The 17,908-nt window shown below is 37.3% G+C and overlaps 1 protein-coding gene across 1 annotated transcript; it reads left to right on the forward strand.

The window, feature by feature from the left end:
* Nucleotides 1–149: 149 nt before the first annotated feature.
* On the forward strand, nt 150–15,205 carry LOC110005354 (deleted in malignant brain tumors 1 protein-like). Its single transcript, XM_065964784.1, has 14 exons — nt 150–189; nt 1,356–1,664; nt 1,974–2,282; nt 4,177–4,470; nt 4,875–5,198; nt 5,985–6,125; nt 6,221–6,544; nt 10,322–10,429; nt 10,579–10,614; nt 11,418–11,732; nt 12,563–12,820; nt 13,259–13,582; nt 14,353–14,493; nt 14,592–15,205. The coding sequence occupies exons 1-14, from the start codon at nt 150–152 to the stop codon at nt 14,927–14,929; spliced, it is 3,261 nt and encodes a 1,086-aa protein (XP_065820856.1). The 3' UTR covers nt 14,930–15,205.
* The last annotated feature ends 2,703 nt before the right edge of the window (nt 15,206–17,908 follow it).

Raw genomic sequence — 17,908 nt, forward strand, 5'->3', positions numbered from 1 at the left:
TTTTTTGTTTAAAAAAAACATCAGCACTGTAAAGAGGAAGTATTTCAGAAAAAAGACAAGCAGGGTTAAGTGCGTCTGCAGGCTTTTTTAAAGTCATTTTTCAGTCTGTCCTTTCACTGATAATGATACAAGCACCCTATGCATCAGCCATGAGGAGCATACAACAGAGAAACCTTTACTTGACCCTGGGTAAGAAGAATGTTCCAAGATTCAACATTTGAAAGCAGGTTAACAGAATAGTTATGACACTATACTTTATTATACTCAATTAATTCAAATATACAGAGAGAGTTAGATGAAAAAAGGACGTTTATATTTCTGCACTTATTGTAACTTTCTTCTCTTCTATAGTCTCTGTACTCTGGACCTCTTCTTTGCCTGCTGCAGGTCAGTCCAATTTTCTAAAATTGTTTCATTTCCACAACGATACCATAGCCTGTATTAAGTCTTATGTGCCTGAAGGGTGGTCAGATCAGATTAATTGGGCTAGTTTAGCTGGAATTAGAACAATGTTTTGGTGGTGTCCCGACGGCTGGGCTGTTGTGCGGCAGTGAGTGCCAATTACTTGAGGGAAGGAAATAACCTTCATGAGGTGGCTTGTCTAGCAATTGAAAGGTCAATAACTGAGTGTCCGCTCAGAAAACTAAGGACACATTACTGAAGACATGTTTGGGTGTGGATGAGGGCTGCTCAAATGAGAAGAGACCTAAATAAACAGTTAAATGAATGTGTTATTTCCTGCTTTTTCATAGTCATTGTAAAGCTTATGAGCTGTTCACACAAAATATGTAAACCACACCCTACTGCATGCTTTTTGAATTTAAGAGCAGAATAACAAATGAATTTTAACACAAGCTTCTAAAGGGGCGGCTGTGGCTCAGTTGGAGTCGTTGGCCGAGCACGAGAACGCTGATTCAGACTTACAAGGCAAAATTGTACTTTCTCTTGTTTGAATCTGTGTATGTGTAGCCTTTCCAGTTCAGTTGGTAGAGTAGTCGTCTTTCAACCAGAAGGTTGAGGGTTCAATCCCCAGCTGGGCAACATGTCCGATGTGTCTGTGGGCAAGACACTAAACCCTGCATTGCTCCTGCTGCTTCGGTGGCGGTATATGAATGGATTAGTTACTTCTGATGGATGATACTACATAGCAACCACTACCATCAGTGTGTGAATGGGTGGGTGTGACATGCAGAGTAAAAATGCTTTGAGTAGTCTTAAGACTAGAAAAGTGCTATATAAGCTCAAGTCCATTTACCATTTAAATAACATCTGTCAAAGGTGTCTTTCAGAAGCAGTTTTTAAAATGACAAAAAAAATGTTTTTTGTGTGCTTGTTCTTCTATGTGTTTTTTTTAGGTGCTCAGATCAGATTAGCTGGATCTACTCATTGCTCTGGAAGAGTTGAACTCTTCTATGGCAGTACCTGGGGAACAGTATGTGATGATGACTGGGACTTAAGAGATGCTGAGGTGGTGTGCAGACAGCTGAGCTGTGGGAAGGCACTGAGTGCTCCTGGAAGTGCCAGTTTTGGTGAAGGAGCTGACCCAATCTTGCTGGATGATGTGGCCTGTTCAGGAAGTGAACGTTCTTTAACTGCGTGTCAATCCAGCGAAATGGGAAAACACAACTGTAAACACAGTGAGGATGCTGGCGTGGTCTGCTCAGGTAAGAACCTTTTTGTAACAAATGTTTTGAAAAATCAAGTGTGCTTTTTGAAATCAACCTGTTTTTGTCATTGTGGGTCTATGCAGCCTGTAGGAACTTTTTCACATGTAAAAGCTGGTAACCACACCCTGCCGCATGCTCTTTAAATTTAAGAGCAGAATGATAATCGTGATTTGTTGATACAGTATTTCTAAATGAATCAAAATGTTTTTCTGCATTTATCTTCAAATCAGTTTTTCAAATGACCCAGTAAGAAAAGAAAGGCATGTTTCATCCAGAAATGTTTTTTCTACTGTGATCAATTCTCAGGTACTCAGATCAGATTAGCTGGATCTACTCAGTGCTCTGGAAGAGTTGAACTCTTCAATGGCAGTACCTGGGGAACAGTATGTGATGATGACTGGGACTTAAGAGATGCTGAGGTGGTGTGCAGACAGCTGAACTGTGGGACGGCACTGAGTGCTCCTGGAAGTGCCCTTTTTGGTGAAGGAGCTGACCCAATCTTGCTGGATGATGTGGCCTGTTCAGGAAGTGAACGTTTTCTAACTGAGTGTCAGTCCAAAGAAATGGGGAAACACAACTGTAAACACAATGAGGATGCTGGTGTGATCTGTTCTGGTGAGCATAGTTTTTAATATTTTAAATATTGATGAAGTTGTGAAAATATCAAAGGCAACCTAAAGGGCTGGAGGAGAGAATGCTGAGTCTCATCAACTCAACAAAGATAAAGTCAGTGTAATCATTCATGGTAATGCAGTGTTATCATCAAAGAGAAGCTGCTTTTTACTCATAGGTTTACTTTATCATTCATTATTATTCGTAATATTGCTTACATTTATTTCAAGGACGACTGTGGCTCAGTGGCTGAGTTGGTCATCTATCTACCGGGAGTTCTGCCCCTGTATTCACAGACATTCTGAGAATCCTCTCAGAGAGCTCCTAACTTACACTAAAAACTCCGAGCAAGGAATTTTAGCCTAGGAATGATTTAGGAACATTCTCAGAGCAACTCTGAGCAAGGAAGAGACGGAAACTTTTGTCTTAATGAGGAGGCGTGGTTGACTCCGTTGCTAGATATGACACATTTCTTTCAGAAGCTGTCATTGGTTGAGCTAATAAATGGAGAAAAAACTGTGCTGTCTTAGTGATAATGGCCATAGACAGTGAAATCGATTGGGCCCATTGTGTAATTATGATCACTAAGAAATGAACATCTCCGTGGGATAAATATACTTTAAAAATATATAGCCTACAAAATGTTTGAAATCACATGCCCACTTGTGCAGCAGCCTCTTTACATGCTGATTGTTATATCAACATGTGAAGGTCCTTAATTAGTGATTGGATGCACCTGTGGAGGTAACCACATGTAGACAAACTCAACATACATGTCTCACTTTGCACTGAAAGAAGTCACAGATGGATTTATTAAATGTCTGCACATATCATTTTTGTCTCTTCAGCCAAACAATGATTGAAAACGAATATTCTTCATGAAGTGTTTGCAGAACATGTTTCCATTTTCTCCGCTGCTTGAAAAAACTCTTAAACCTGTTAAAAGTCCTCCTCACTACTCCTTAACAGTTTGTAGCCTTAGGAGCTCTCTTAAGGGCTAAGACACTGCGTGAATAACTTTCCTTTTTTAACAAGGATCTAGTCTTAACTTTGAGGGAAAATTCTTAAGAAATGTCACGATTCTAAAAACGTTCTAAGAATTCTGTCACAAGGAGCAACTCTTAGTACTTAAGAGATTTTGTGAATACAGCCCCTGCAGTGTAAAAGTGCTTTGAGTTGTCAGAAGACTAGAAAGACTTTGCGAGTCTCAAGTCCATTTACCACCATTAATGTAAAAATGACTTCTTATCACATTTCACACACAACTTCAGTGCCTCAATTGGATTAAGTGGGGACATACATTCAATAAATGCCAAGAGTATTTCTAACTAAGACAAATGTTCACTTGAAACTCAACAGAATTTATAGTACATTAACAAAATACAAAATACATAACTCTTAACCACAAATATACAGTATGTGTTATAGCAATAGCAGAGCATCTGTTATTTGGGTTGCTGTGTTCACTGGCACTTCGTGTATTTGTGAGGTTCAAACCCTTTCCTGCTCCTCTTCATTTGGTGCCAGAAGTTTGCTGTGACTAGCAGGATATGTGGTAGTGGTATCATCAAAGTTAACAACACTTTTAAGCTCAGAGGAAGGAAAGTTATAATAAAACTCAAATAAAGCAAGTACCATGATTAAACATACTTTTTAAATGTATTTGTTTATTTATAAAGACATAAAATGTTTTGTCCTTTATTCAATACATCCGGTTTGATTATACAAAACAAGTTAACCAGATGATTATTTGATAGTTGGTGTATTCTACATACTTCTGATGATTGTGGCTTGCCAGAATATGCTGAATACGATCTGAAAAACATAGGCATATTCTTGTCAGATTGAAGATAAATTAAGAGAAGTGTATCACCAAAGTATTGTTGTTTTTTTTCAGTTAGCATCCCTAAGCCCAGCATCTCCATGATACCTGTTGGTGAGGTTACCTGGGGTCAGGATATCGTCATCATTTGTTCCATCACAGCTGAGCTTCTAGGTGGCACATTCACTCTTCAGAAAATCCCAGGCTCATTCACAGTGACCCAAACACCAAGTTCCAACTCTGCTACGTTCAACATTATTCAAGTTGACTTTGAAAATGATGGATCCTATCAGTGTCAGTACGAGAAAAGCATTTCAAGTCAAAATTTCACCTCCGTCCTAAGTGACCCACTCAGACTCTCCATCACTGGTAAGGACAAAAGTCAGTCTCTTTAACATGTTGATTTGTAAATACTTTTCTAAATATACAATATAAGTTATTTTATTTAGTTTCTTGTTTTCAATGTTGTCTGTGTAGGTTCTCAGTCATCCAGTTCATGTTAAATAGAGGCTTGTTCCAATGCAGACTGGACTTACTTTTAGACTTACTTTTTCAATGATGTTTATTGTTTTTAGATTTATCTTTCTTTAATATGTACTCACAATCTGAGTAAGGTCTTTTACTTGCTCTTTTGTTAAGTGTCTCGAGATAATGTTTGGCGCTATACAAATTTGGATTGATTGATTGATTGATTTGTTGGATCTAGATCTTATCTTTTCTGTAAATAAATCCTGTTGTATTATATTTTCTTCATCTCACCCTTTTGAAACCAGTGAGACTGCAACAGCCGAGTATCTCTCTCACATCTCCTAACAGAGGGCTGGTCTGGAGTCCTGAAGGTGCAGAGGTAACCAGGGGTTACCGCTTTGTCCTCATCTGCTCCATTAACTGCAGCTATCCTGAGGGCCAGTTCTTTCTCATCTCCTCTGACTCAACCATTGTTGCCGCAAAGCGAACAATCAACCACTCGGCCTCCTTTGACTTCCCTGTAGCTGATTATAAACACCAGGGCAACTACAGCTGTGTGTATGAGGTCGAACTGTCTACAAGGAGATTTAATTCTACTGAGACTGGACCAATCAGCGTTATCATTAAATGTAAGTAGGTGGGAGCATTAAGTTTCATATTTTTACATGAACAAAACCACTGATGAGTAAAGTTATATTTTACCTTAATAAAATCTTTACGAGCTGTGTGATCTCTCTTTATCTCCCTTCATTTGTGTAAAAGCACCAGTGCAACAAAATGCAAAGCTAAGCAGACTAATAACAACAAGTAGACAACAATCAAGTGATTGGTCAGTTGCTCAGCACGTGTCTCGGAAATTTCAACATGAGCTGCAGGGCTTGCCACAACGAGCCAATGGACTTATATCAGTGATCTCACACTGACAATGACGCCGCACTGACAAATTTTTATCGAGGGGGGCTAGAATCGAGCGTTAGATGCAGCTAATGCTACAGCTAACAGGAGGACGTAGGAGAAGCCGCGTTTCTGCGGACTTTGAATTTTTACACATAGATGTGCCTAAACATGCACAGGACACTTGGAAAACACACTAAAGGGCATATAAAACCAGAAAAAAGCATAATATGGGCCCTTTAAAATGCCCATATTCATAAAGAACACAACCTTCTAAGTGCAGTATTGGCAGTGTTTGGTCATAAATCAAAATGACCAGATTTCTTGCTGGTTGGTGAGAGTGAGTTGGAATTCCAGTCTTTCAATTATACTGAAATCAAATTAGGTTTGTTCATGTGATGCTTGGTTAAGAAATGATACATCTGGGGGTTATATATCAGAAGTACATTTGACTAGGCAATGGTGAGAGGTTAAACATGTAAACTTGTAGGATAAATGAATCAAATGCTTTTCCCTCTCAGTGTCTCTGTTGCCGATGGTGTCCTCAGTAGCTGCTGGCTTCCTGCTGCTGCTGCTGCTGCTGCTGCTGCTGCTGGTGGTGGTCTGTCTGGTCTGCAGGAGAAGAAAACGAGCAAAGCAGCCAACCCTTGTCCACAACAAATGTACACACCAAGACACACAGTTTTACAATTTTGAATACACACTTTCTCCAAAGATCTTTCATAACTCACACATTGTTCCAATACTTCTGTTTCAGTGGCTGTCAGAGTGGGAAAGTATTGCAAAGATGATGAAGATGATTATGTAAATATAAATTCAATGGAAACCAAGAAGAATCTCAAAGAGGAAACAGTGGATGAGGACAATATTTATGAGGAACCAGAGCGATTTGATGATCATGATTCTGAAGAAGTAGGCCTAAATTCACGTTTGAGAAAGGACAAGGGGGTCTGTTTCAGTGAAGATGAAAACAGAAAAGAGGAAGAAGAAACCAGTGAAGAAGAAGATGACTATGAAAATGTAAAACTACTTACTGAAACAATTGATGGCATTTATGGAAATTATGATATTATTTGCCCTTAATGCATTTCCGCCATGCATGCAAGACTGTGCGCTAGTCATTGTTTAGATCTAATCCTAAATCTTTTTTTTTTTAGCAGGATACATTGCATTTTGAAAGTTATTTTGTACATTTATGACTTTCATTTTGTCATAAAGTATCAAATAATCTTCAAAGCATTATTGTTAGAAATTCAGATGTTTCTTTATTAAGGTGCAAATCTCACAGAGTACAGAGTAGTCTGTGAGAGTAGTTCATAGGACTCAAGAACACATATTTATACACAGAAACAACTCAGCAGTTTTTATCATACATTCTTCATAAGAGAAGAAGTTTCTCTTCCATAATTAGAGGTCGTTTATCATCAAGATCGTGGGAGGCTTTACACATCAAGGTTACATAAGACTGTGTTCATTAAAGAGCCCATATTATGCCCTTTTTTGGGGTTCATATATTTAATCTATGTACTACGTACTTTTGTACGTTCACAATAGCTAAAGTCCGAAAAAAGTGTCTGTTTTCATGTACTGCTCCTCCTTGCTCCCTCTACGCTCTGAGTCCGTCAGCTACGCTCTGTTGAGCCTACACTGTTAGACCCCACGTGGGCCAAGTCTGCTCTGATTGGTCTGTCGATCCACTCTGTCGTTATTGGTCAGTTGCTCAGTACGCGTCTCGGAAAACCCTAACCCAACTGCATATTGGGTAGTGCAAAAAAAAAATTGCCAAAGACATGTAGGTATTATCATTTTATTCCCACAAGCACACAGCATTGATGGAGTTGGCAGAGGATGTGGAAGGTTAGCACAATGCCCCCCAAGCTTTTCATAAAGCTTGGGAACATTACAGCTGTCATATAGGGATAGATGTAATGAGCGACAGTAGCTCATTCTGTAGGAACTTGGGTTGGGAACCGAAGAGTCACCTGTTCAAGTTCCTGTGCCGACCATAATATGGAAGTTGGTGTGGTAGCTGGAGAGGTTCCAGGTCACTTCCCAGGTACTGCTGAGGTGACCTTTTGCTCATAGCTTAGTAATCTGTACTTTTGTATTGGTTTTGAATATCTGAGTATTTTAGTACTATAAACTGGTGTTTCATAGTCAGTAATAAACATTTTGACCTCAAATATTCATGATAGTCTTAAAGCAAATTGCTTCAGAAATGTAATGATAGATAAAGCAGGAGAGTTAGAGTGGTGGCTATAGATGTTATCAGGGCCTGGCTTTGATGGAACAGCACGTATTGATCATTTTGAACAATTATTGCTGTCTTCGCTTTGCAGATTTGAAAACTGCAGACTGTAATTACAGTTTATGTCCATAAGATGTCAGACGCTGCTTACATTCTAGAGATGTGTGAATACTCTCCTGACTGCACTGTACTCCATGTGAAGTCATTGGAACAAAGGATTTCTTAAGGCAGGTATTTTTAGTTTTCATGTAAAAGAGATACATTAATCAGTATTATGCACTTGTATTTAACACTTTTCAAAGGGCACCTGAAATATTTTCAAACGTAAAGTATATTCCTCCTCACAACAAGCTAACAGAATTTTAGTTTGTATCCATAGTGGACTGTATCACTTTATTAGAAAACACCCTTTATATTGAATATATAGTTGTAAAAAATGGTTAACATTTTTTCAGCTTTATTCTATTTAAAGAAGAAAAAAAACTAATTTCACTTATTTGAAATTGAGAGATTAAAAAAACATTTCTTGCACAGATTCACTAATTAATATTTGGTTCACTTAATTGAAGGAGAATCTTCACTCATTTCTGACACATCCCATAAAGTAACCTAAGAACATGATTTGTTTCTGTCCATGATTATTGTTATTTCCTGTTTTATTTTGTACATATCTTTGTGTCGTTCTTACAGATGCTGCTTCTCATGCTTTCCCGCCTTGTTCTTTCCTGACCTGCTGTGTCTCGTTATCCCCTGGTTTTCTGTGTATATAATCCCTGCCACTCTTTTACTCGATTGATCTGTTCGTGGTAAATTGATGCGCTGACATCTGGCAAAAACTGAGGCCTTGTATATCTGCTACGGAGGGCTCTGGAGACGCAGCACAGCGGAGCCAGTGGAAGCACACACATTGAATAAAGTAAAAACCTATCAACTCCGATGGAGACGAACCAAACACGCATTATGATCCAGACCTGCTCCATTGTGTCAACACATAACCTTTCTGTTGATATGATAGATGATGAGGGGATATGGATAATGGCTTCATAAATGTATTTTTGACATCAGATGTAGTTATAAGGTTATAATGGTTATAATTTTTAGGTATAAGGATCTTTAAAAAAAAGGCTCAAAATGACTTCACTTCCAGTGACCTGCAGTCCTTAAATGTCCTCTGACGTTGTTTTCTCCTTTCTAGATCCTTGCTTGTGTTGTTCTTACACTTAGTTGTTCGCAGCTTTGGATAAAAGCATCTGCTAAGTGAATTGTAGAATTCTAGAAGGAAATCTGCATTTCTATTTTATTCTTCCTGACTTGCTAATCACTGGTTCTGATCCGTCTTGCCCACACTCAGCGGTTTTTAGTATCAGAAAAGTTAGGGCACATGTAGTTTGTAAGACTAGGGAATAGCCCACATTATAACAAAAGATGTCCTTTTGAATCGTCTTGATTCATATTGATAAGTAAGCAAGATCACCAATTGCTTCATTCGGAGCCAAGGTTGGAGCTATGTTTCCCATTCTCCACTGACTGCAATAAGACATATCCTCCAAGTCAATGTGGTTCTTTAATCGGAAAAGCCACAGTTTCTTGCAGTATCTTTTCAGGGTGCTGATATTTTATGACAATGTGAAGATGATGATGTGCCAAAAGCATGTGTAGTTTCATATCTGCATAAGTAAAGCACCAACACAACTATTTGTGTCTGTTATCAGTTAGCCTTGTTAAAGTGTCTCATGTGCAGAGACAGTTTGTGTCCTGTTCATCATTTTATATATAAACAAAGCCTTGCAAGTTGAAGTGAAAACTTCTCTTGAAATAACTGTTTTTTAATAGGCCCTTGAAAGAAATGTAAAAATGTTTGGTGAATCCTGTGAATGAAAGGACATATCATGCATAATGCTTTTCTGTAAAAAGGAAATTAATATGAAACAGATAAAGACATGAGTAAGTATCAAATTGGCTTTCCATCAATACACAAATAAAAATAGTAGTCAGTGCCATAGGTTGCTCATCATTATCATGTTACATATAAGAGCTTGTAATATGAGGTGTCTCTGTAATGCTCTTAAATGATTTTCACTTGTGAGTATTTCACATTTTGATTGAAAAATTATGTTTTTATTGTGAAAATATTGGCTCATAGCAAAAAACCCAAGGGAACTGTTATAGTCATATACTGTAGTCTAAACTAATGCAGTCTAAACTGTAGTCTAAAAGAAATGTCCAGCTCTTTGGTGTTTTTTAAGCAATTGCTCTCAGTAGCTCTAATCAACCAGAAGCAGCTGCAAAAAACTCTGATATATCTTCTGAACACTTCCTGACCAACAAATGACAGAATTCAACACAACCTAGTTTTTATGCTGACATGTCAATAGCCAACTGGTTCATTTGCAATTCTGACTAAAGCATTCCGCTGGGACTGACAGGATCCAACACTATAAGATCCACAGGGGAAGAGGAAGAGGAGACAAAAAGAATACAATATTATTATATTGACCATTTTGCTGTTTTGGTATGCCATTTTTTGCACTTATTACTCTGTATTATTGAAATGCTTAGTTCCACTGCTCTATACTTCCAGCTTAAAAATATGACAACCAAGATAACAAGACAATGTTCCAGGAAGGACCACTAGGATGAGTATTCTGTGTTTTATTACAGAGCGTTGTGTGTCAGCCATGAAGAGCATACAACAGAGACACCTTTGCTTGACCCTGGGTAAGGCTGAAATTTCCAAAATTATATTCTTTGAAAAAAGCTTTACAGAATGGTATAGACACTTAGAAATAGAAATATTCTGCAGAAAGTTCATTTATATAAACAAATACAACATTAAATAAAATGTATTGCTTTATTCTCTCCAATAGTTTGTTTCTTCTTGATTTCTTCTTTGCCTGCTGCAGGTAAATCAACTTTTCTTTGTGACGCAACCCCGTTATTTGCATTCCCTGGTGAAATATAATATTGTAGGTTTTGTCGGGGGTGATGTGTATTGATGTGTCATTTTTTTCTGTTTAATCAACTGTTTTTCTGATCAGTGTTTTCCACAAAAAACAAACACATTTGTATTATTATTCAAATATGAGAAGAAATTGTATTACATTATTATTATTATTTTTAAATGGAATAACAGGAATATCTCTGTGCTTAACTTTGCCTGTAAACACACGAAATATTGTACATTCGGTCTAATTTACCTTAAAGGTGGGCAGATCAGATTATTTGGGCCTTCTTCTACCCACGGCTCTGAAAGGTTGAAGTCTATCAGAGAAGTGACTATATATATGTTGATATCTGTTACTTAAACGTTGCTGAGGTGATGTGAAAACTTGGTTTTCTAAGGTCAGCACAGGACTCCAGACACTATTGGGACTCTTGTGTTTCCTCAGTTGAGAAAAGTAAAAGTAAAAAAAAAAATAATAATACTAGGAAAATAATGTATCCTTTTTTGTCACTCAACAAACCTATTTGTATTGATTTGGAAGCTTGTAGAATCATTTCACATGTAAAACTGGTAATAACAAAAATGCAGCATGCTTTATCAAATGAAGAGCAGAATAATACGAGGGAAATGTTGATAAATATTTTGTTATTTATTCATGAATTTTTGCCACGTGTCTTTAAAAAGACGATATAATAAAACAGATACAATCTTAGAGAAAACAATTGCAGCAATGATTTGTTTCCCTCTGTGTTGAATTCCTAGGTTCTTCAATCAGATTAACTGGGTCTGGGTCTACTCATTGCTCTGGAAGAGTTGAAATCTTGCACAGTGGTTATTGGGGAACAGTGTGTGATGATAAGTGGGATTTAAGTGAAGCTGATGTGGTGTGCAGACAGCTGAACTGTGGGACAGCACTGAGTGCTCCCCATGAGGCCTTTTTTGGTGAAGGAACTGGTCAAATTTTGCTTGATGAGGTGGACTGTTCAGGAAGGGAAACTTCTCTTATCGAGTGTCTGGCCAGAGAAATGGGAAGACACGACTGTAATCACAATGAGGACGCTGGTGTGATCTGTTCTGGTGAGTTTTCAATCTCTTGTCTGATTTATGTTGTAATAAAAGTTATCATAATTACAGGATTATCATCGGAGAAAAGAAATAACTAAAAGACCTCAACAGGTTTTGTTGTGGATGTATGTTGTGTATTAACCAAGACAATTGCATGTCAACAGAACTTGATTGACACCACAGGATTTACAGCAGTTTAGAGCTATCAATACATAAATAAAATAAATCTATTTGAAATGATTAACTACCTTTTTTTGAACACAAAGCAGCAAAAGCCTCAACTTTGATTTTAGTTTTCTCATTTACTTTGTTGAAACAACCTCACGCTTTTGTGTCCTTTATTATCTATTACATTTGTTTTGATTCTCTCCTCTGACATTACACAACCTGATACCTTTTGGCAGTCGGAGCTAGGAGTTGTTGAATGTCGATAAAGCTAATCTACAATTTTGATAATAATTAACTATCCACCAACACATTTTCTTCTCACAAAGCTGGTGGAAAAAAATCTCATTTGGCATTTAACTGAAATGCAAGACTGCCCGTCCATGCCTGCATGACCACTAAGACGAATCCAGCCTTTAACATACTGTACAATGTCTAGTTAAACATTTAAAGCGTTATTGCATTTTAAATAAATATATCCAATATAGAGAGGGTTGAGTATACAAAACAAGTCATGTAAGCAGATGATCATTTCATAGTTAGCGTTCCCATATTTTATCAATGATTCTTCATATGTCTTACCATATGCATAATGAGATCTGAAAAACAAAGGCTGATAACTGTCAGATATCACTGAGTATTGTATCACAATGTAAGTATTGTATTATTTATTTCAGAAAGCCTCACAAAGCCAACCATCTCCATGAATCCTGTTGGGGAGCTAAACTTGGATCAGAGTGTCAACATCACTTGTTCAATCTCGACTCGGATTTATGATGGAACGTTTTACTTGAGGAAGATCCCAGGTCATTCCAAAATGACCGAACGGCCAAATACAAATTCTGTCACCTTCAATATCCATAGAATGAGCTTCGATGATGAGGGATTGTACGCGTGTCAGTTCAAGAAAAGTGTCTCCGGTCAAGTCTTGACTGGTAAGTTAAACAAATATTGATCATTTTAAAATATAACACAAAAGTCAACATGGTCATTCTTGTATTGATGGTTTAAAAAGGTTAAAATTGATATGATAGTGTCTAAACTTTCTTTAAAACATGTTTTTGTCTTTGCAGTAGAACACTATGTGATAAAGATAATAAGTTATTAGAGCACCTCCCAAAAGAGCTTCACATCTTAAAGTATTTGAGGAAGCATAATGCATAATGAGGAAGTATAAACAAGAAGTATCAAGACACAATTTTGTGTGAACTTCACAAGAAGCTAGTTTTGTCTCCATTTCAACTACCAATAAATTCACAGCCTGAATGTGCTTGATTGTGTATGGGGCTTTATCAGGAATCTGCACCTTATCCTGACCTGTTTTTAAAATCCTGTTGTCTTATTGTTCTTTGTATTATCCCTTTCGAATCCAGTGAGACTGCAACAGCCGAGTATCTCTCTCACATCTCCTAACAGAGGGCTGGTCTGGAGTCCTGAAGGTGCAGAGGTCACCAGGGGTTACAGATTTATCTTCATCTGCTCCATTAACAGCAGCTACTCTGAGGGCCAATTCTTTCTCATCTCCTCTGACTCAACCATTGTTGCCACCAAGCCTGCAATCAACCACTCGGCCTCCTTTGACTTCCCTGTAGCTGAGTATAAACACCAGGGCAACTACAGCTGTGTGTATGAGGTCGAACTGTCTACAAGGAGATTTAATTCTACTGAAACAGGAGCAATCAGGGTTGTTATTAAATGTGAGTAGAATTAAGCTTAGCATTTTTTAATTGTTTAATTACCAATTAAAGTGTACACTGTGCAATATTGGTAAAAGTGTCATAACAAAATATTTTATGATGTGCAATATCTCCCTTTGTTTCCGCTGAAAAGGCAGATAAGCCTTTATACAAATTAGATAAAGACCCAAACAGGGCAAAAACTTAACTAAAAAAAATCAAAGTTACTGGCTGGTTAAATAAAAATACATTTCTGGAGAAAAAAAACCCTTCTCAAACGAAGCTCAAGTCCATTTACCATTTACCAACAACTAATAACTTCCTAATGACTTCAAAATTGTTCCATCCTCTTTCTTAATAGCAATGGCTCCGCTCAGCAATGTTAGTTATTAAATAGAGTACCATAAACTTGTTTAGGCTGATTAAAGACCAGCTGTCCTGCAGCAATTTGGACCATTTTCAGAGGTGTGTATGTGTACAGTGTGCTTGCAGCCCTGGTTTAATGGTAAGTCAAGGTGGCAGCATATTAAGTTGGACAAAACCTAATTGGTCTGTAAAAATGTTTTGGTCATGAATCATAGTAACCTAGTTTCCAGCAGATGTCGTTGGGGTAAAGCTGAGGTGGATGGAAGCTTACATTTTTTTCCACTGGTGTAGCATATGAATGGATACCCTCATCCTTATATCCAAGTCTTGGGTTTAAACTTAAAGCACACTATTTTAGCCGTATGTGGTTTAGAGATAATAAAACATTTATGTATGATAAATTAATCAAATGTTCTCTTTCCTAGTGCCTCTCTATAATCTGCCTCTGGTGTCCTCAGTAACTGCTGGGATCCTCCTGCTGCTGTTTGTAGTGCTTTTGGTGATCTGTCTGCTCTGCAAAAGAGGACGAAAAGCCAAGCAGCCAGGAACCCTGGTCCAAACTCAATGTGCTCATCAAGCCACATATTTTCTACATTTTAAATACACACTTTCTCAAGAGTTCAGCCATAAGTACTGACATGTGTTTCAAATTCTTCTGTTTCAGTGGCTGCCAGAGTGGGGAGTTGTCATGAAGATGATAGAGAGGACTATGTGAATGTTTGTTCAATTGACACCGAGAAGAATCTGAAAGAGGAAACGGTGAGAGTGGAAGAAGAGAATATATATGAGGAGCCAGAGAGATACAAGGGCCATGATTGTGATGAAGTGGCCCCAGATTCAATCTTGAGAAAGACCAACGATGTCTTTTTCAGACAAGAAAGAGAAGAACGACAAGAAGAAACCAGTGAAGTTGAAGATTACTATGACAGTGTAATCCAGCCATTTAATGAACCAACTTTAGACATCTATGAAAAACAGGAGGATATTTATCTAGACCTTTAGGTGTCAGAATGATTTAAAATGGCAAAAGTACTGGACCTTTGACCCATGGCAAACAGTTTTATCAAGTAAAAAAACAATTAAAATCTTAAAGTGTGAACCAATCAAGTGGACAGTGAAGACACGTGTTACATTATGCCTAAGATATATTACCTTGTTCTCCTCCTTATTCATTCTATCCACATAATTTTGCTTTAAATCTAGAAAATCATAACACCATTTCAATTTGTAAAAAAATGAATACTACTGTTTATCGGACTGTGTTTTAATAAAAGTGAACTGTTTTTATTGTATACAAAATTTCTCCAAACTTCCTGTCTTCCATATTCTCACGTCTTGTATTTGCAGAGAACGACAAGTGGTTAAAGGCTTTATATGTGATTTTTTTGATCTAGCAGATGTCGCCCTTGAGCACCAGCATGAAACCAAAACTACTCGCGCTGCATTGTTGTGTTAGCATGCTAATGCTAGCGATCTTTACTATGCTCGTATCGTCACACTGCATGTAAATTTACCTGAAATGAGCGTGATCTAGAAACACAGCTAAGCAGTGAGTACAGTATGGTATGCTTCTTTTCTCTAGTCCCTCAATTAAATGTAATGTAATGTAAACAAACTGAAGATAGGACTCTGAAAACTCTGAAAACATCACAGACAGTGGGACTCGGGTGTTACACCCATTGTAGACAGTCATTACTCACAGTTATTTTCACAGGATATACTTGATTTATATTACATTTAAGTGTGAAAAATCGCATAAAAAGCCTTTAAGATAACAAAAATATTCAGTTGAGTGTGAACAATGCAAAGAAAACAAATTCATATTCATTTTTAAACAGCTAAATAACTGTAGATAGACACTGTGAATATGAACTGAAGTTGACTAAAGATACGTTCAAGATACTTCTAGGCAATGTGGTTAGAGCACCTCCCTAAAGAGCTTTGAGTATTTGAGGAAGTATAATTCATATAGAGGAAGTATAAAGAAGAAGTATCAAGACACAACTTTGGTTTTGGACTTGTGTTTTAAGACATTTTATGTTTGAGGTGTTTATGAACACAAGACGCTAATTTAAGCTATGATTCAACTGCCATTAAATTCACAGCCTGAGAAAATGCCAATTGTTATTAAGGAAGTATTTTCTCTAAGACGGTTTTATCAACATCAACATCTCATACTGCTCCTTGTTATGAATTTGTCAGATCTAGAATAAATTTGCCTGGATTCCTAAGATCTAGATTCCTTTCTTAAGTGTTTAAGATTCAGAATCCATTTAGATCACTTTTTTAAATGTATCTTTTGAGATGTATTGACACTTGTCCTTGAACTTGTGTTCCATTCACTTTAAAGTTGCTGGAAAATCTGGAATTTTGGTTGAAGGACTACAAAAATGAATCCTGTCTACTATGACAGCTCTTTAAAGAACAGTAACACAGGTTTTGCTGAAAATTGACAACCATCAACAAAATGCAAAAAAAAGAAACCAGCCAATATTTTTCTAGTTTTACTCAAACAGACCATATCACTAACCTTTTGATATAATATTGTTCAGGATTCATTACTTGAATGTGATCAATTTAAACAATATAAACAATGACTGAGTGAGGTTTTTTCTCACTAATCGATTCAGAGCCAATCGGAAACATCAACACACGGAGAATTGGAAAAGAAAGAGGTTAAGACATTGGTCCTTTCCCGAATAGCCACAGTTCAGTATGCAGTACTTCTCAGTAGGGAGTTTCAGTATACTGAACTTTCGTGGTCATTCAGTATGCATTTATTGGGTCCACCTCAGTATACTGAACATTTCAGCATGGATACTAACTTCCGGGTTTCATGCAGTATGGATCGGATGCATCCTTTCAGGAAATGAATTGTATTTCACCACCCACAATGCTGTGCGAAAATAAATGTAAATTGTTCACTTCACGTGTGCCTCATAATCAAAACAAACTAGCGTGGATTAATTTAATAAATTTTTGCTACTTTTAATTAACAACAAAAAATATAACAAATGTCTGAATTATTATAAACCCTTTTCCCCTGAGACCTCTATTTAAATAATGATTTCCATATTTATGTATGCGTCTTTATTGGTTTATTTTACTTTACTGAATGAATCAGACGACGAAGGAACAAATATCTGCCTACTGTGCAGATACTAAAAGTATACAGCACATATAGTAGGTACTGTCTACTGAATTCATACATTTGTTACATTTTTTGTTGTTTATTAAAAGTAATGATTTCAGTCGGGACTTTAACTCTAGATTAAAAATTGATTCAATTAATCCACGCTTGTTTGTTTTGATTTGGAGGCGCACGTAAAGTGACATTTTATGTTTATTTTCACACAGCATTGTGGGTGGTAAAATACAATTCATTTCCTGAAACGATGTATCCAATCCATATGCATAAAACCCGGAAGTTAGTATCCATGCTGAAATGTTCAGTCTACTGAGGTGGACCCAAAAAATGACCACTGAATGACCACAAAGGTTCAGTCTACTGAAACCCCCTACTGAAAAGTCTGCACATCCTACTGATCTGTGGCTATTCGGAAAGGACCCAGGTCTCTTAAGTTGCATCCATGCCTCCTGCCCACTCTCAAGGCTTGTGTCTTTAGTCCGTCCTACCAAAGATGAACGGAGATACCTATGCAAGGTGAAAACTAACAAGACAATATGTCACTATAGACACATGGGATGTCCTTTTATCACTTGAAGTGTGTTTGTCATGGCAGCATCAGCTAATGCTTTCGTACTTAATACATATTTCAAACAGTTTTTTTAGACCAGGACTATAAAATACAAACTCTTAAGAGGAACAAGGAGATAAGAGACTTGAAATGCAGAGACTATGGCTCCGGGGGTTAAAGCCAGAGAAGGAAGAAAGGCTGCACACAAGGGACCAAGTGACAAAAATAACCAAGTAAAAACAGGAAGTGGTAACTGAATACCCTAACATGAATTTAATACATC

The sequence above is a fragment of the Labrus bergylta genome, chromosome 16 (assembly GCF_963930695.1).
Source record: "Labrus bergylta chromosome 16, fLabBer1.1, whole genome shotgun sequence".
Taxonomy (NCBI): Eukaryota; Metazoa; Chordata; class Actinopteri; order Labriformes; family Labridae; genus Labrus; species Labrus bergylta.